This window comes from Drosophila ananassae, chromosome 3L, assembly GCF_017639315.1.
Source record: "Drosophila ananassae strain 14024-0371.13 chromosome 3L, ASM1763931v2, whole genome shotgun sequence".
Classification (NCBI taxonomy): Eukaryota; Metazoa; Arthropoda; class Insecta; order Diptera; family Drosophilidae; genus Drosophila; species Drosophila ananassae.
In genome coordinates this window covers 3428420-3448532 of record NC_057929.1, presented here as the reverse complement: position 1 = coordinate 3448532, position 20113 = coordinate 3428420, and the positions used below count along the sequence as shown (strand labels likewise).

General features: G+C 45.3%; 3 protein-coding genes across 3 annotated transcripts; 2 read left to right on the top strand and 1 right to left on the bottom strand.

Annotated features, from left to right (window-relative positions):
- The first annotated feature begins 534 nt into the window (after positions 1-534).
- Positions 535-3931, top strand: LOC6495091 (mediator of RNA polymerase II transcription subunit 15). Its single transcript, XM_032451269.2, has one exon. The coding sequence runs from the start codon at positions 656-658 to the stop codon at positions 2951-2953; it is 2298 nt and encodes a 765-aa protein (XP_032307160.1). The 5' UTR covers positions 535-655; the 3' UTR covers positions 2954-3931.
- A 7385-nt stretch (positions 3932-11316) lies between these two features.
- Positions 11317-12853, bottom strand: LOC6495550 (growth arrest and DNA damage-inducible protein GADD45 alpha). The gene has a single exon (XM_001959047.4). The coding sequence runs from the start codon at positions 12550-12552 to the stop codon at positions 12043-12045; it is 510 nt and encodes a 169-aa protein (XP_001959083.1). The 5' UTR covers positions 12553-12853; the 3' UTR covers positions 11317-12042.
- A 3896-nt stretch (positions 12854-16749) lies between these two features.
- LOC6495092 (adenosine kinase) lies at positions 16750-18692 on the top strand. The gene is made up of 3 exons (XM_001959046.4): positions 16750-17327; positions 17422-17577; positions 17641-18692. The coding sequence occupies exons 1-3, from the start codon at positions 17248-17250 to the stop codon at positions 18500-18502; spliced, it is 1098 nt and encodes a 365-aa protein (XP_001959082.1). The 5' UTR covers positions 16750-17247; the 3' UTR covers positions 18503-18692.
- Positions 18693-20113: the final 1421 nt, after the last annotated feature.

The window sequence follows — 20113 nt, the reverse complement described above, 5'->3', positions numbered from 1 at the left end:
GCGACTAAATATAAATTAACTCCTGCTGGCCATATTTGGTATCCAGAATATCGCCGCCAGGAAGATCCCCTGCCAGCCCTGCTAAGTGCGAGCAATGAGGCTTTTGACAAATTTGAATAATCACGCGGCTCGTAGGGCCTGTCATTGATCAATCGATAGTCTTCGATGGGGCCTTTTGAAAGCAAAGAAAAGGGCAAGGGCCATAAATTCCCAGCAGCCAGGCTAAAAATAAAACCAGCCTTAACCTTGGAGCATAACGGAAGAAGCCAAGCGAAGGCTGGTCCAGTCCCGTCCCGTTCCGTCCCATCCCATCCCGATTCCCGGCGAGCAGCAGGCCGAGGGGCAGGCCAGAAGCCTGTGGCCAATTAAATTCGAGATAAAGAACCTCGACTTGCGTGTCGGGCGACCTAGGGCAACAGAATATTTATTGACACATCCTGCAGGGCCCAAGGACATCCACAACCGCTTCTTCCAATTGCGGTTCTTTTCCACTCATCTGGACGCGGGTATAAAAGCCCTCGCCAAAGGCTTCCAACCGCAACAGTCTCCCAGCTGCAGTAGTCGAAGTTGTAGCGAAGTCTTGGAGCACCGAGTTCCAGAAGTCCTACTAGTCGCTACCTACTAGCCCAACTCCAAGTTACCCATTCAGTGCAAGATGCGCCTGTTCGTGATCGGCCTGCTGGCCCTTGGCTCCGTTGGAGCTTTCTCCGTGGTGCGAACCCTTCCGCAGCCGCATCCCCAACTGGTGGCCTACTCCCCGGCCAGAGGAGAGTTCCCGGTGGTGAGTGGTCTGGCCCAGGGCTATGTGCGCTACTTTGACGGAACGGGAGCCGAGCGCTTGCTGGCATACAACTATCCGGAACCCCTCAACGGAATTCGCGACTTGGCCACCTCCACTTTGACCCGTGCTGGATTCGAGAACGAGAGCCAGGACATCGCTCTGTTCCGGGCATGGTGTGAGCAGCGCTATCAGGTCTTGCGCCAGGAGCTGGATCGTTTAAGGGCCCAGGGACAGAAGCCGTCCTCCAGCATGCTAGCCCAGTTCGAGCCCTTGGAACAGATTGTGAAGTTCGCCGCCTTTGAAGCCGTTCCCGGACTGAGTCCGGAAGTCCAAAAGGCTCGGGATGAACAGCTGCGGATCTGGAACGAGGCCAGGTTGGAGGTACTGCGTGCTGAGCAGGCTCAGCAGCTGCAAACAAAGGCCCAGGAGATTCCCGTGATCTACGGCCAGCCGGAGCAGTCGATCCTGATTAAGACCTCCAAACCACAGGTGGCGAAGCCCATTGAGACTCCTCAGACCCACTCCTACGGACAGTTCACCGCCAGCCAGGGCAACGTACTGATCAAGACGGCACCACAGCCGGCCCTACAACCTGTCGAGGAGACGCTGGAGGTGAAACTGGCTCGCCAGGAGCACCTCAAGCAGTTTAATGCGGCCTTGCTGCGCCAACCGGCTCCGGAAACCCCAATCGTAAAGACGATCCCGACGACTCAAACGCTGCTCATCAAGACGCAAACTGGTACCTTTGAGGGTCAGCAAGCTCCGCAACCCATTGAGGAAACCCCCGAAGTTAAGCGCGCTCGTGAGGAGCATCTTAAGCAGTTCAACGAGGCCCTGCTCCGACAGCCTGCCCCTGAAACCCCGATTCTAAAGACCGTTCCTGGAATTCAGCAGCCGCAAGCCTTACAGCCACAGCCACAGCCAATTATCAACACAAGAACCACCTTTGAAAATCAGCCGATTACCCAACCTCTAGCCATCTTCAAGACCAGCTCCTTCGAGGGTCAGCAGACTCCCCAACCAATTGAAGAAACACCAGAAGTCAAGAAAGCCCGCGAGGAGCACCTTAAGCAGTTCAACGAAGCGTTGCTGCGTCAGCCCACGACTCCCGAGGAGCCCCTCCTGAAGATCACTCCAACCCGCTCCCAGGCCATTTCCTTTGAAGGTCAGCTGGCCCCGCAGCCCGTTGAGGAAACTCCTGAAGTGAAGCGGGCTCGGGAGGAGCACCTGAAGCAGTTCAACGAAGCCATCCTGCGTCAGCCCATCGACATTCAGCAGCAGCCACTGATCCCCACCGCTCCCATTGCTCCGTTTGCTCCCCAGGCCATCGTTAAGACCACTTTTATCCAGGTGCCAGGACCCCAGCCCATCCAGGACACTCCTGAAGTCAAGCTGGCTCGCGAACAGCATCTGCTGCTTCTGAACCAGGCCAAGTTACAGGCCGAAGACAAGGTGGCCGACATTTCTGACATGATCCTCCTGGAGGAGCGAGAGCGCGAGAACGAGCGTCTGCTGGAGCTGGAGCAGCGCAAGCGGGAGGAAAAGGAGGCCGAGCTGGAGCGCCAAATGGAAGCGGATCGTCTGCGCGAGGAAACCCGTCTGCTGGAGGCTGAGCGTCTCAAGATCGAGCAGGAGGATCGCCTTCGACTGGAGAGCGAACGTCTAGCCGAGAAGCAGGAAATCACCACTACCTATGAGAAGGGCATCCCGGAATACCTTCGCAAGGCTGAGCAGTTCAAAATTATTTCCAGCCAGGCACAGGCACAGCCTCAGCCGCAGTCTCAGCCCAACATCGTGACCCAGCAGCAGCAGGTGCAGAACGGCTTCTTCCTCCGCATTCAGACCAACCAGCCCAGTAGCATCGAGACGGGGGAAGCACCCATCAGCAGCCCGGCTTTAGTGTTCGCCGAGAAGACTCCCAATCCCTTCCTGGTCCGCTACACCTCTGAGCCACAGGTGCTGCAGCCTCTGCCCTTCCCCATTCTCGCCAAACTGAACCAGGAGGTGTCCACCGCCTCTGCTACCGCCACCACCACCAGCAGCAGCTCGTCTTCAGACAGCGAACTGGAAAAGGCCACTAGGGAGCATTTCCGAGCCCACGAGATCGCCCTGGAACAGCTGCGTCTGGCCAACCTGAAGAACCCGTGGAACCCCGAGCCCTGCCAGCATTAAGGAATCCCCTGCCGAAAAATCCCAATTCGAATCACTTGCATTGCCTTAGGTTAGAGCAACACTCACAATCACAATCACACTCATAATCGCACTCAGTGTCACACCCATTCAAGTCACTCAAGCACCCACTCATACGCATACTCGTACACCTGTGTAGATTAAGCGATTCAGTCCGAATCTCCGATTCAAAATGCATTCAGTTGAGAAACAACGCAAAAAAAAAAAAAACAAAAAACCGTGCTGCAGCGGCAAATTGAGTTATTGGTAGGAGGTAGGGGGTAGATGAAGGGGTGGGTGCCACCAAGGGGGTGGAACAAAGGAAATGGCTTTCTTGACTTTACAGCAGTGGTGGGCAAAACGCACACATTTATAACATTTGATTGTGTGCGTAAGCAGCGAAAAACAAAGAGAGCAACCCATTCACTGAGCGAAAAACTTTGTGTACTAATTCGTTCATCGGTAATTTTGTAAATATTGCACAAAATAAGGTACTTTTTGTATTTTTCAGACTTGTATAATGAATTTACACAATTATAATAATAAAATATGAAAATATAATACAAAAATAAAAGAAAAAATACGAACTATAATAAAATTAATAAAGATAATAAAAAAAAATAATAATAGGAATATAAAAGAAAATATAAAACGAATAATAAAAAATTAAAATATATATATCCATATTTTCTATAAAGAAAAATTTTTCTTCCCAAATTTCAAGAAACATTTTTCTCAGTGATTTTTTTGTCGCAATGGTCGTGCTCCAGTGAGGTCCGATCATCGAATAAATTCATTTTCATTGGTAGAACAGAATATTTTTGGCGCTCAAATGAAATGAAATGAGAGAAAAATGCCAACTTTGGCCCTCTCACGAAAGCTAATGAGAGTGCTTCGGAGAGGAGCGAGCTCGCTCATACTGTGCGTGTGCCGGCAGCGCTGCAGCAGAATTTTTGGCCCTATGCTCGCGAGTTATGGGAAATGAGAGTTTGCCCACCACTGCTTTACAGTTATAGAACGTACGGATGCTAATTCGGAGTCGCCAGATTGTCGGTTCGATCAGAATGCGCATAAAATGCAAATAAATGCGCCGCAAACTGGCACAGATGAAGATGTTATCTGATTCGATTCTGATCGATTCCTATCTCAGTGATCTGTTCTTTAGCACTTGACGAATAAATAACAAGTTGTTTTTGTACATCGAAGATCATTCCAGCCAAGGGATACCCTTTAAAGCTAATATTTTCTATAAAAGTTTGAAATCTATAGGCAGTTTTGGGCAGTGATAAGTTAAAAATGGTCTGGTATTCTATCTTTAGAATTTTTACAATCATATATCTCATTTAAAGAAGGAATCTTCAATTAGAATTCATTGAAAAGTGTAACTGTAATGGAATATAATGCTATCCATACCTCTCGGAGATCTGCAAACCAAATGCTGCTAAGCTTATCACAAATGGTGTCACAGAAACTCCGCTATTGACCCTGATCGGGAATAAATATGCAACTTGATAGGCCCGTTACACAAATCTCCATGCACATACATACCCAAATGGTCTACAAATTTATTCGGAACGCCATCCACTTAGCGTCCACAAGCGTCCGCCGGCTCCTCACTGACCTATCCCAACGAATCTAACCGATCGCTAAGCACCGTTAATCGCTGCTGAAATTGATGAAATAGCCACCCGCTTCGGCCCCCGGACCCATTCACCTGTCGTTTCTCCCCCAATGTTGATAAGACTACGCTGGCGATTACGTGGCGTATGAGTAATGTAAGCGTGGCGAGGGAAAGTGACTAATGTGACACCGAAGATGTTCTACAAAAGTACCACGTCTGCTGGAGAGTAATATTTGATATCTAGTGCACTGGGGGGGGAGATACATACTAGTGCAGAGATACATCCGAGCAGTACACTTGATATTGTCACACAGCCATTTGGAAAAGTACACAGAACTCAGGGTCCAAAGTCTATTCCAAATGATTCAGCCGGGGCGGAACTGGTAAGCTCACATGATTATTCGGGTGATGGTACAATGTTCAACGCCACGGGAAGTTTATTTCTAATCCACTAACCCACCCACCCAGCTTATCAAATGCCAATCGAATCAATCCCTTCTGATTGAAGTGATATGGCTGATGCAACTCGGAGGTTTTGCGCGGCTAGACAGGTCCAAACAATGGGGTTACGCTCCGGTCGTTGATAAAACATCCATTTGGCCTTGTCCGGCGGGATTTGGGCCATTCCATGGCAAGTGCGCAGTTTGCTTTTCGACCCCACTACCATGTGCGAATTTGACGTTTATATTTAAAGAAACGGCAGAGCAAACACTATATGGCTTTGTGTTTACATTATTGGACCAGGCGGGCGGCCCACAATGGAACAATACACGGGGAAGTGATTGGCCAGAAACACATTTCCAATTCGATTCGAAGAAATCGAAAATATTTCAATCATTTCTGCCAGTTCATGTGGGTGAGGGAAATTCTTTCAATATATTGAACAAATAAATAAAACAACTCGGGGGTTTCTTTAAGTTAATAGATGTTTTATTGCCAAGTAGTTTGAAATACAGAATTATGTGATAAAATTTAGTTATGAAACAAACTTGAAGTATAAAATGCCACCAATTAGATCTTAAGTAGTAGGTTTTGTAGGCTTATATTTTCTTTAAAAAACAGAGAAATACTTAACTTTCTTCAAAGAAATAATTATAAATCAATACTTTCACCATTAAACTGCATTTTGACAAATAAAATTTAGTTAGAATTGCAATCATAATCAGAATTGTTCAAAAGTTATACGATCGGATCATAAATGCTTATCTGATTCGCGTTTATCTTGACCTATCTTGACCATAAAAGGAAATGTCAGTCGGATGTGTAGTTCCCCCAACAAGCCATCAAGTGGCAAGCAAACAAAAGCACTTTCGGCCCAGTCGCATTTTATTTTTCCTTGGAACTTCTGATAACAATAATACAAAGAGCCGTGCGAAAAAAAAATAAAAATAAAAAATAAACTGAAACCAAAAACAAGCAAGTATTGCTGATACAAATTTTCCGACAATTATTTGCTTTGATATTTATGCAGAATATTTGTTATTGTTACTCTTATATTTTTAGCAGTTTATTTTTAACATTCCAGTTTATTTTTGGGGCGAAGTTAATGCGACGCAGACGGTAATGACAAAGAGGCCCGGGCGGGCCATCACTCACTACGACAGGTTGCTAGCCGATTTCAACTAGTAGCTAGTAGCTTTTGCTTTAAACCATTTTCTAAGCACTCTCCAAGCCATTTACTATAACCATGCGACTACTCGTGAGATAAGAAACCACTTATCGACGTGAAAGTGGGTCTCCCTGCCGCCGGGCTGGAGTATTCTGTTTTGGCGAACCTTGAATTTGTTTTTGGCCCTAACCAACCCAGAAGTCGCTTCGAATACGTAACTGATAAGATAAAGATAAAGCAATTTGCCATTTTTGATTATCCACTTGGCGGTTCTTTTTTATTTTTAGCTTGGAGGTCTATTATTACCTTCATTCCCAGGAACCATGACCCCTGATTACGGCGGATATTGGCCCGCCGTATGGCAAACAGTTTGTTATTTTTTATATTTCCTTTCCCAATAACTTAAATGACAAACAAGCTTGTTGCTAGGCCAAATAAATTAAGACCCGATTATGAACCAAAAAACGTGATATGATAGTCACATGTTGGCGATTATCACGTTTTGCGATAACTTCTTATGGTCCCAAAACTGGAATGTTTGTGCATTGAGTTGAGGGTTCTGGGTTCTGGTTGCCATGAGCCTGAAAAAAACAATAATTGAACAACAAAGTGTATATGTTTTATAATAATTTTGTTTACACAACTGATATAACAATTATGGCAACAAAGTGAAAGTCGATACCAAGGATTTTGTACTCATAAGCTTAGAATAATTCACATTCGATTTTTGTACGTAATTATAGGTATTCGCATTTAATATTTAGATCTTCGTACTCTTTCCGGTATTCCTGATCTATAATTAAGTTAATAATTTTTGAGAACCCATTAAGTAATCATAAATTGACGTCTGGAAGTCAAGTTCCCTTGTTTGTCGCGTCAATAATTTCCCAAAAAAAAACCCGGAGTAGGTCGACATTGCTATCGCTCCTCTTTAAAAGAAATTGTTCCCCAAAATACGTCGAAATTTATCGCCAGAAATATAAGGGAACCATGTGATATTGCCGTCTTGACGTCACAAGACAGCCGCCTTCGTCACCGATAGCGAGCATAATTATAGACACCATTGGCTCCTGTCCAGATAGTGGGCGTGAACATCCGCCTCCCTTGGCTCTGGCTCTGGCACCCCGATTGTTTTGTTTGAATGTTTTGTTTGGCCGATCAGCGATCATGCGATAACTTCATTATGCCCAGCAAAGATCGTTAAAAATCATTTTTTAACGCCATCATAAAACTCGTATTTATACACCAGATATCTCCTCTGGATTGCGGCGGGTTCTGGGGCTCGGCTCTGGGGCTGCAATGGACACAAAGGATAAGCCGAGATTCGGTTGACAAGATAGCGGTACTCTTCTCGGGCTTTGACTTACGTGAGAAAGTTTTACGACACTGACGCAGTTGTCGCAGCTGCTCGGTGGGTGGCAGGCTTGGAGTGATGTTCTGGCTCACTCTCACTTGTATAATAACGGTACCGTTATACCCGGCCACATGCTGATTTCTTTCAATTATCCATCGATTTGCGTAAGCAGACCAGAAAGCTCGCGGGGAATGCATCTTATCAAACCGAAACGTGCTCGAGCATGTCGTCGAACAAGTCGCCCAGGTGAACTTGGCACTCCAATCAGTCACCCTGGCGATCGCCCTTTTTTTGCTCGCGGAGGAGAACCCCCACCCCGGCAATTAATCTTATCAGTTTCACTCTCTCCGGCACGCGTTGAGCAGGGAGAGAGGGAGAGCAGGAGAGCAGGAGAGTCTCTCCGTGAGAGAGACAACCCCCCTTCGGTCGTCTGGGGTCTTGTGAAATTCAACGCCCCACCGTTAATTTTCCCAGACAGACCCCCCGACAGAGCCAGAGTCGGAAAGGGACAGGACTAGCCATAGAGAGCCATAGCGTTATCAAAATTTGTTTTATGGCCGCGATAAACGGCAATTAAATATTGGAGTCCGCCCGTACCTGTCTACTCCGCCCTCAATTATAAAAGTGGCGCTAATTTCGCACCGACTTGTTTGTGCAAATATTTAATCCGGGGCGGGATAGAGTCCGGGCGGGGGATATGGTAGCAAGTGCAATTGCGTTTTACGCTGGCCTTTATTTAACTGTTATATTGAACTATCTATTTGATTTTCCCATTAGTTTTCCCGCCCCAATGTGTGATGAGACTCTATCGGACTTCACGGATCATGTGAGGAACCGGACAGAACCGGTTCGATTTGGGAAGAGTGTGAAGAGCTTGTCTGGGATCCTTCAGTGGGTCATATTTTAAGAAATAAACTTCTTAATAAACCGCTTTTCTGTTTAAATTTTGCATCAACTAAACCACAATCTCTTTCTTTTTCAGAAGAACGTGCTTCGTGGAAACAATTAAATATTTAAATCTTAATAATTTCAAAATAATTGAAACTTTTGGGGAAGCGTGGCTCTACAATCTTTAGACTCTTATCGGCTCCCCGGAATCGCTCTGGTTTTTTGCGAACTCATGATTAGCGGACGCCCAGCGACTAGAGAGCAAATATTGTGCAACAGAACTCATTAAAGTGGCTAGTAGCTCTTAATAGCAGACAGGTTAATCCCAGACCCCCAACAGGTCCGATTGTAAAATTTCCCCTTACTAAAAAACCCGTTTTCCAGCCGCTGTATTCCATTCATAAGTAAGCGATCCCCGGATTTCCCGGCACCACCACATACATACATACGTGGCTGTGATTATCAGCTCACCATAACCCTGTAATCAATTGGCCGCGGAAAAGTTCAAGCTACTGAAATCTATTGAATCGTAGTAAACAAAAATTGATTGCCGCCAAATTATGGAAATTTTGCTGGTTGCTCGTTTATCAGGACCAGGTTGGAGATTTCCATTGCTCCACATTTTGTACCTCTAAGTGCTCTAAGTACTCGGAGTCCCCCGGCCACAAATCCTATACGCAGTGCGGTTGGTGTTAGCCCCCACACTGATAGTACTACGCCGCATAATACGCCCCGACTTTCGTTCGACGCATTGATAAGCCGCGATTCCGAATAACCTTATCACTTACGGGGAAATACGCTTAATGTTCCTCTGAAACGCAGCTTAAAATGTAAATAATAATATTTATATTTTCTGGTTTTTTGTTTGCTGAGAAAAACATGTTTGCATTCCATCCAGCCTCCATCCAGACATATGAAGTCTTCGACTTTGCCAAAAAGGGGGTGGGCCTTTCACGCTTGGCGTTTAGCACGCGCTCATGACAATCACATGTACGGAGAACGCTGGCCAGACTTCGACTTCGCCGCTCGAATCCGACCCGAAAACTAGTTTGCCAAGTGGGTTGTAGGTCGAGTATCGGGGCTATTCCGACGGGGGCTCTTGACGTGCGCTTCGCATTGAGAATTATGCTAATTTCCAGCTGGTCGGGGGCTAGCACCGGGCCGGCCCGGGCCGGACCGGGCCAATATGAATCACTATATGGCATTTACCTTCGACGACATCGCCGCTTCGCTTCGGAGGTGAATCTTTGAAATTTGTACTTCCACGTCTGGGATCGCAATCCCGCCAAGTCACGCTCTTGCCGCAATTCCGTATGTGGGCAAATAAAAAGCGATCAGGGTGCAAAGACAGCGATCATGTTTGCATATAGAGGGAGTCCGGCAGAAAGTGGTTCCACACTAGCAACTCCAATTGTTCAGTCAATGGCCGCATGGCCCATTACTCAACGGAGAATGAGAATGAGTTGGCCGGATTGTTTTTTGGAATTTACGCTGGGATTCGAGTGGAAGGGGTAAAGTACACGGCACGCCGTGATTAAGTGGGGATCAGCTTGTATAATACAGTTGGAACAGCCGGTAACAGATCACCTGGATCTAACTCAACAGTCGATAATTAAACTATAAACATTCGGTAAATTGCACACATCTGTCGATCTAATGCACTGGGACAATAGTTCAGGTGATAATTGGGAGGGCCAGAACCGAACTGGAGCGATCTGAAACCGCTTACAGCTGACCCATTTCAGTAATTGTGCAATCCTACGTCCGATGTAACCCGGATAACCCAGCCAATCTGGCTTCTGGATGTTATTAATTAGCAATAGTAGTGATCTAAAAGCCACTCTCATAAGACCCAACCCCCTGGGGCCATCTCGGAATGGAAAGTTTGCCATAAATATGCGTTAACCATCCGTTCATGTTTTTTTCCCCAAACTTCCTCCAAATTCGTGTCCAGACGATCCGCCTAACTGACCTATGTCTTGGAGCAGTGTCTCTGTCGTGTTAATGGTCCTAATCAGTGGCCAGCTTTTTTCCAGTGATTTTCCCACGACACGACCCACTCGCATGCTCTTCTCCGCCCCTAGGCTAGCCTGGTGGCTCTTTGTCTCGGCTCGTCCATTAAACTAACATTGTGCGATGTCTGGCATTGATTATATTAACGTGTCTCTGCAGCTTAACATCGGTCTGGTCTGGTCTGGCCTGGTCTGCTTGGTTAAGTCAATTGGCATGATCGCTAACACGCTCTGATTGGATGCCCTCAAAAGAGGGAGTTTGCAAAATGACAGACCAGACAGGTTGATATCAAATTGCACTAAAATATGTTATTTATAGATTTCCTTAAACTTTAATGATATACTTTTTAGGATATCCTATTATTTAATTTCATTATTTTAGTACATTTTTCGAAAGAACCTCCTTATTCCCTCCCATAAGCATGACCTATACTTTTAATTACTTTCGCATTGTTTGGCGATTGTGAGAAGTGAGTTGGTAAACTGGGGGATTTCACACCCCTTATCGGCTAACCACGAGATTTCTTCCAAACCCATATATACTATAGTGCCTAGACCAGATGGAGGACGACTTTAAAGTCTGCTTATATAACAGTCTATTTCTCCCAATTACCAGCCAAAAATTTGTATGCACAGCTCATATATTTTGTGGCTTCCGAGAATTTCATTGATAAGCGAGGCTAATGGAATGGTACACTGCCCGGGGAAGCCCAGACGTGTTTTGTGAAAAGACGGATGAGTCGGCTCCCGATATGTATTGTTTGGTGTACTCCGATATATCCAAGGGATTTGCCCGCCATTGACGTCAAATGAGGGGCTTCGTTTTCTGAAAGAGATGGCTGAAAAAAAGATCGACACAATAAAGAGGCAGAGAAAGTTTTCATTTTTTATATATCAGTATTTTATTTCATGTTCTTTTTCTTTTCCAAAAATGTTTGTATTTTTCTTAATATTAAGTAACATTTTTTTTATGTATGTTTTTTGTTTTTTGGGGAAAAGCTAACATAACAAAACTTTAATTTTAAGAAGCAATTCGAGAGCAATTTGCTGCTCTCCTTTAAAAGTGTAATTTGCAATTTACGACATACAGAATAATTGTCATTATCAGTAAATTATACAAAAACAAATTGCATTTAAGTATTCGAGTATGGGTGTGTGTGTGTGAAGCAGCTGGTCACGCGCTTCTGTGTGTGTGTGTTTGATGATCTTCGGTGTGTGAGTGTGTGTGTGTGTATCTGTGTGTGTGACTTCCGCGGGTGTCTCCGCTGCAGGTTCTACTGCATTCGCAGCCGCCTGCCTGCCACGAAGGTCGCCTTTCAGTTTCCATTATTCGCCAAGGCGCTGGCTTATCAATCTCTTCTCAATATACAGTTATGTAAGGGTATATATATATCCTATGTATATGGTACATGGTGTGCTCGGTTACGGCCGCATATCTGGCTCCGGAACGTCGGTATCCCTCAGGAACTCTCCAAGACATTCTCGGTAACGAGTACGTCAACCTCCAGCAACAGGTTTTCGTTTTGCGTTTCTTTTTATCAGCTTCAAACCGTGTTTGGCCCACTGTCTTTGGGGCTTTTTCAGTTCAATCATGTATAGCTGTATCGCTTACACAGCCGGCAGCTGGACAATGGGATGCTGGGGTGCATCCCAGTGGGCCTCGCAGTAGTCGACCAGTTGATTCTCGGCCTTGGTCAGCTTGTCCTCCTCCTCCTCGTCCTGCAGATTGCCGGCCCAGGTCTTTTGCACCAGGCAGCATGACTCCACAGTCTCCTGGCCGAGGATCCGGCTCAGCTTGGTGGCATCGTCCACCTTGATGACGTAGATGTCGTTCTCGTAGCAGAATGCCTCCAGTAGGACCTCGTGCATGTGGGTGGCGGAGTCGCCGTCCTTGGGCACGGCCATCAGGCAGAAGAGTGAGCCCTCCGGTGACTTGGAGAGCACATTGATGGCAGCGGACAGTCCCACGATCACCCGGGACTCGCTTTGGGCCCTGATAAGGGCCGATTTAACGGTGCGTCCGATGGGGGCGCACTCCATGGCCAGATCGATTTCCAGCTCCAGATCCAAATCCATATCCATATCCAAGTGCATGGTGCAGGTCTCCTCGACTACCATTTTGTTGATGTGTTTGGCGGTTTGGTTATTTGATTGCTTTTGCGAAATTTTCGAGCTGTTAGCTTCTTCCACTTGGCTTGACACTTTTGGCTTAGTTTCTTTTTGGCTTTTGGCACTGATTGTTTTTGTTGTTTGTTTGATTGTTGATGTTGCTTGCGATTAGCGTTTGATTAACTTTTGATTATGAAATTCTTTCCACGCTTGGCTTTCCGTTCCGTTCTGACCGTTCTAGTGTCGTCCGCGTTGTTTCAATTTTGATTTTCAATTTCACAATGAATGCCGCCTGGTGGCGAGCGAGCGCTTTTATAGCTGCCCTCTCCGCCACCAACCGATTCCACTGAATTTCATCAGAATTGCTCCGCTCCGCTCCGTGAGAGCCCCCAGCCGCTCGCTGGGAGAGCCCCCGAATGCGAGGGAATATGGAGCGAGCTTTTGGGGGGCCTGCTCTTCCGCTCTTTTCGCTGTGCTCAGCTCGAATCGGGGTTTTTTTTCTCCACTTTTTCGACAAACCAAAAATATTTCCGTTAATTTTGAGGCAATTAGCAAGACGCCGAGTTTCTTTCCACGGGTTGCAACTGCAGTTAGCCTTTAAAAAAACATGGAGGTCATGCAACCTGTGAGGCTCTTATTCGCACTCCCACACACTCTCGCACTGAGGAGCGCCTGAGAAAGTGCCTCCCTTAAATTAAGAGTTCGTTTTTTATTATCTTTCGCTGGAAAAAAAATCACTTGGCAAGCTGTTCATGCGTGAATCGCACTTTTGATCATCGAATTTCTGCAAAAAGTGTTTCACGGCTGCCAATAAATTTCACTTGAATGGATTTCCTTGCTTTTTGCGATGGGATTTTCTCGGGAATCTAGTGAATGGGCCAGGGAGATTGGCCCACTGCCAGCAGGTGATCAACAGGTCCTAACCTAACGGTTAGTCAAGTTCCAACATGTTGGCCAACGCGGCGTATACTTGATGGGTAGACTAGGCGTATGATTAATGCGCGACCCCTTGCGGACTGATTCCAAATGGTTTCAAGGTAATTTTATTTCTGTTCTGGATTCGCACGAACGGCAGTGAATAAACAAAATGGGAAAGTATAAGTATAAGTATATTTTGGGAGTTTGCCAGACGAGTGGACAAACAAAATTAGAATGGAAGCTGCTAATCAATTTATACAATTTTTTTCACTCCATTCCCGGTGTACAATAAGCACGTGGGAACGTGTCGAAACGGGGGAATCAAGAATTTTATCAATTGAACCTCGCAAACTACGCCATTCGAGGCGGTTTCCCCCGACGCTCGACGGGTTCAAGTACCGCACCACAAACGAAGCGCACCAAAATGCATTTTTTTTCCTTTTTAATGATAAATTATTTTTGTTTTCGACCCAACTGACTATATATTTTGATTCGGCAAGCAGAATTCGGTGGGTGTATGAATTTCTGTCGAGCCACCACGGTTAAAAATAGCACCTGCACACAAACACGTACTCATATGTCCAGTCATGTTATTTGGATAGTTTACATTTAATTGAGTTGCCCAAACTGCTGAAGGTGCAGCTTGGAAATAACGTGACAAGATCGACCAATATCGGACCACCAGAACAGCCTATAATTTTGTCTAGATTTACGATGCTGACGCATCTGAAACACAGGTAGTCCCCACAATTAAATACCCATAAACATATTTATTTCCAATTTTAGCTTTCGAAAGTTCTAATTTCAGAACCATAAATCTATATAGAGATTGCATTTCACGTCAGGCCACTACCCCAAAATGAGGTTTATAATTTCACAAAATAACAAACAATGTATTTGAATATCTGTCGACACTGTACTTCAAAAAACAAAGCCCCAAAAAATATTTGTTCCCCTTCGAAAAGTGAAAATATTCTGCATAAGGTTTAACGAACTTTCTGGTAAGGGGAGAAAAACAAGAATTGTAATTTGAATTGGTCAACAGTAATGGGGAAAACAACAAAATATGAAATCAATGAACTTCCCCAATAAAAAACAGTTGAGGTGGACAAAAAAAAGAAGAGATTTTTGGGGGAGTCGAGCTCTCGAGCTCCACCTTCTTCTCCCAGTCCCCCTTTTAATTACTGACCTATGAAGACATTATTGACCAAAACATAAACAGTCGTCTCTGCTTACGCGGCGCTTACCCCAATCGAAATTGAGATATCAAAATATGAAAAAAGCTGAGTACTGCAACCGAAATAGAAAGTGCAGACACAGCTCGCTATTTGCGCGCCAAATTTGCCTCAAAAATGGCCAATGAACTTGTAAATAAGGTTCAAGTTGCCACCGAGGAGGTGCCAATACGAAGGTTTTCAAGCCAAACTCCTGGGTTTCTTTCTAACAATAAATTGTTTTGATAATATTAAGTTTTACTTTATAATAAGGCTTATCTAATTATTATTATATAGCTTTTTATGGAACTGTAACTCTACTTATAGTACATTTCTTGATAATAACTTGTTTTAAGAAGAACTCGAACTTGAGGACTTTTTTGGAAACAGGAAACGAGCAATCTGGCTTTTTAGTTATCTAGATACATGTGTACTTATAGTTCACTTTAATTCAGCTAAGAAATTCTATGTTATTCGAGTTATTTTTGGCTCTTTTCATTATAACATGGTGGCCATCACTGACTTGGGACTGCCTATTATGCCACCCAATTATGTGCAGTGCAACATGCCCTCGCCACATGTGATGTGAGCTGTTTTGGATAACTTCTGCCAATGGGCATGGATTGGAGCGGAGTGATCGCTGCATGTCTGGGATGCCCAACTGCTGAGTCACCGCGGCTCAGCACTAAACTGGGCCCAAACCGAGAGCAGAGGATCCAAAGTAAGCCAATACCGAAAGAGAGTGCGTTTGGTTGGCAACGAACAACTGGTTTCAAGACTTCCCCGAAAAAAGCGTTTGCATTGAGACGCATTCGGCTTTCGAAGCCGGTCCAAAGTCCACACCCCTCCTACCTGTCCCACCTGCTGTCATGGCTGTCAGCCATCGGCCGAGGGACGCCAGTCACCTGCATCGTTTTCTGTCTCACGTGCTCCACAAACACGCCTCGGATCTGACTAATCTGGCTCTCTGGCCTGGCCGCTTGTCTCGGAATGCCCCTCAGTTGGTGCAGCCCCCAGTGTGCAATTATGTGGGCACTGAAGCTATGCTGGGGGATTTCCATTTTATCGCTGGCATTGGAAAAAACCCCAATTCTCTTCGTTCTCAAAGAAAAAGCCCCAAACAAGTTACAAGTAGTTTTGATGTTTCTCCACTCGATGTGTCCTCGGGGTAAGTTTTTAATCTTGTCCTCTTTTTGCTAAAGTGTTGGTATAAGAGTTGGTTGGGGTCCACGCCAGATATGTGATTCCCGGAGATTAAAGCTTTATTAAATGTTATGGCGAAATATTGTTAAAACATTTTCAAAAACTGGCGAAATATTACTCAGGTCTTTTTTGGGTAAAAGAACTGCAGGTGAAAGTCTCTTACGTACACAACATGTTTCTCTTTTTCATTTTTCAACAAAGAGTTTTATTGTTCTTAAAATGATTATGAAGTATGTTATTAATGGAAGAAGTAATTATTATCAAAAACTTTTATGTTAATAATTTGTAATCAAAGTATAATCAATTATATTTTTATCTATAGTCTTAAGTGTGCTTATTCGTGTACTTTTAGTAGTTTAGTTTAGAATATAAGAATCAAAAACCTTCTTAGCTTTCCATTGGAAAGTTTCCAAATTTTCTTCTAGAATAATGTTAAAATCGATTGATTATAGGATAGTTCAATTTAATTGTGAAATTATCACAAGAGAATTCCTCATAATTCGCACAACTTACATATTTTCATAAGAACTTGTGGGTATTGCTAAGAAATATGTAAAAAATGCTATATAATAAATCTCTAGCTAAACATATCAATAAAAAATCATTTATTTCTTGTTTATGTTCTATGAAACTTCCACATCTTTAAAATTGTTTTTTTTTTAGGTTTGTAAAACGTTTTTAAATAGTAACGTTCATTTCCGGCTACCATTTTAATGCAAATGGCAACCCTGTCGCTAAGCTTGCTCCGAAAGCTCTGACTTGCTCTCTTTTGGCGCTATCCGGTTTGCTGCTTCTTCCATGTAAACAAAAACATTTGAACAGCTGTTTCTCTAGTCACGCAGTGTTGATAAGCTTTTAAATATTTGCAACCCACACTAAGCTAAGTGTTTTATGTAATAAGCGTTGTAATTAGACGGCATAAATCAAACAATAAAGTCATTATTGATAAGTGGATGACATTTTAAAGTGAACTTGCAGTCATTAGATCCGTTAGCCAACACAGACGGAAGACAACCACCACCGCTCGCCAAAAGCTCAATGTTCTTGAAAGTCCCCATCAAAGTCAAAGAAGTCAACAAAGAACAAGATGCGAAGATACTGCCCAAAAGCAACTAACAAATATTGCTTGTAAGCCTCACACACAGAAAAAGAAGTTGGCCCGATATAATTGCCAGAAATGGGCCAGTTGGGAAAAAACTCGCCGGCGCGAGCGAGATAAAAACACGCCGAGAAACCGGCTCGGACAATCAGTTGGTTGTAGGCAGACGGAAGTGGTGGATGTGGTCGTAGTAGCTACGGATCTGTCAGCTTCACACCTCGCGTAATTAGAACGCTAAAAGTCCCGTCTGGTCGTTAGTTTTTGCATACAATGGAGTACCTGGGCTACGTCTATGAGAAAATTTTCGGGGGCAATCCACCCACCGACGACACGCAAGGGGCTTTCCACACGTGAGTAGTTGGGAAAGGCGGAAAAGTTCAGCTAGAAGCTTTTCCTGCACCGAAAGAAATCCCCATCAACTGTCGGAATTTCCCCCATTTCTAGACCGCGAAAAGTGATTTGCTTCGGCAATGTTCTGCTGGACCGTCTGGTGAAGCTGGAGGACCCGGAGCTCCTGGAACGTTATGACCTGAAACTAGGCTCCAAGGGGGAGCTGGACATGGAAATACTCAATCAACTGGCCCAAGAGGCTTCTGCCAGGTAAGAAACTTATCAAATCCTAACACCATTTGCTCATTAATTAGCCTATGACCTTTCTTTCAGTTCTCAGTGCCTTACGAATCCTGGTGGTTCTGCCCTCAACACAGCCCGCATCCTCAAGCAGCTGGGCACAGATGCGCTGTTCTTTGGAGCTGTAGGGGCGGACGAATCTGCCGAGGAGCTGCGCCAGATCCTGCGAGAGCGGGGCATCGAAGCCTGCCTCCAGACCGTCGAGACCGCGCACACTGGCCAGTGTGTGGCTCTCATGTACAAGGATAACCCCACTCTGTATGCCAATATTGGGGCCTCGGCGGAGTTTGCTCTGGAAACGCTCAGCCATGCTGTAAGCCACGATGGCCAGAGTTTCTTGCGACCAGTGGAACGTAAACAGATCCTCTACGTGGAGGGCTTCTTTGTGCCTCAGAGGGGAGATGTGTGCGAATATATTGTGCAGCAACTGGTGAGGGAGCGACGGCGGCTGGCTCTCAATCTGAGTGCCCCCTACATAGTTCGAAAGAACTCCCATGTCATGCTGAAGTTGGCCCGCCTCGCCTTCTTTGTTTTCGGCAACCAGCAGGAGTTCGAGGCCCTGGCCGAGGCAACGGGCCACAATAGTATCGACAAACTAGCCGAGGAATTGTTCAGCGGAGGCGGCACCAAGGTTCTGTTCATCACAAAAGGAAGTGCCGGCGTCCAAGTGATCACCAACTATGTGACGGAGTTGGGATCCCCTGGCCCGATCACTTTCGAAGACTACAGGGCACCACGTGTGGAGCATCTGGTGGACGCCACGGGAGCAGGCGATGCCTTTGTGGCCGGGTTCCTGCACGCCTGGCTGGAGAAACGCTCGCTGGGCGAGTGCGTCCGCATGGCCTCGGACGTGGCTGCAAAGGTCGTTACCCAGGTGGGCTGTAATCTGCCCTAATCCGCCTCATCCGAATCTCAAGTCGCGCACAAAATAGCACCAAAGTAGACTACTTAGCTTGTAGATATTCGCAATCTCCACAAACCCTGGGGGTTGCACCCGCCACTCAAATGAATCTTTGTTTCTTTTTTTCAGCAATGAGCTTAGTCAATATTATGAATAAATAAAATTGTTTATCTATTCACGAAAATAGTCATTTTTTTATATATTAACATTAACTGTTCTAGTTTCATATTCGATTTCAATGTACTTTTCTCATACAAATATTAATCATCCGTAGCTGGAATTAAATTGTGAAAACAAAAATGGGTCCCAGAGTTCCCCCTTCCAGAGCAAATGAGATGCGAAGCTAAACAATTAAAAGTGTATCGCAATTTTTAGTAAAAAACTTGCCAGAATCTTATCAAAACATTCTATGAAATCACCGGAACTGTGCTGCTTTTGGGTTTAATTTTAGATACGAGGGAAACGTGATGGATGTTTCATGAAACCTGCATGCCCCAAATGAGACTGAATAAAAATAATTTCATGTTCGTGGCGGCATGTTGTGACCTCGATTGGCTTATTAATACTTTTCCATTATTTACACAGTCTCCGGAATTCCCAACGGCCTCGAACTCCACTTGAATCGTCATCCGATGCTGTTATCTGGGCTTTTTTTTCGCCAAATATCCCCTTGAAAATGTATATCGTTTGGGAAGCTTTGTACATTCTTTGAGATGGTTTATTATCCGCAAACAAACGATTCTCATTTTCTTACGCCGGCTTACTCATCCAACCGGCCCACGCCAGTCCGTCAATACAGTGACGACATGGCCCGGCGGAGAACTCGCATGGCCCGCTGCCATCAAAGTGAATACCGCCTTTGTCCGCCGGGCTGTGGGGGTGGCTCAGTGTTCAGTTCTAGAGTGGAGGGCACACATGTTTGCAAATCGTTAACAAAAACTAAGCCGCATTAGGTATGCTTGTGTAACCAGGGCCGAGACCGACTTGAACAGCTGATGCAGTTCAGCTCCAGAAACAATAAAGCAGCTCCGAGGGTTTAGGCCGAAAGCAATTCCATACTTTAAAGGCCAATTCCGGGCTAAGCATGGTGAGCTGCCTAATTGGCAAAAAGCCTCTTAAGCAGTCCCCGGCAACAGCAGCTGGGAACTGGTGGCCCCGGCCATGTGCCAAAGTCAATATTGGGACTCCACACAATTGACTGTTTTGAGGGGCACTGCCCAAATCACGGGGCCCTGTAACTGGCTGCCCTTGTTAATTACTCGATATTAATTTTATACAAGCCGGAAGGGATCCTGGACCCGACACACACTCACTCCCAGCCCCCGCCCTCCTCTGATTGCTTTCAATACTCTGGGCTGGGCTGGTTCTGGGCCGGACCCGTAATTAATGTCATCCGGTGGTTTATGGGGTTAACAGTCCCTCCGCAGGCGGAGCTCCGGCTTGCCGGTTTCGACTTTGATGTCTGCGTGCGTGTAATGGCCATTTTCCAACTAAGCCCCGGTCTCGACTAAGATCCTCTCCAGCATGTGATAATTAAATGTCCTCATTTGCCCTGCTTAGCATTTTAATTTATAATAAATTGTCCTTCGAAAATGGCTGTTGCCA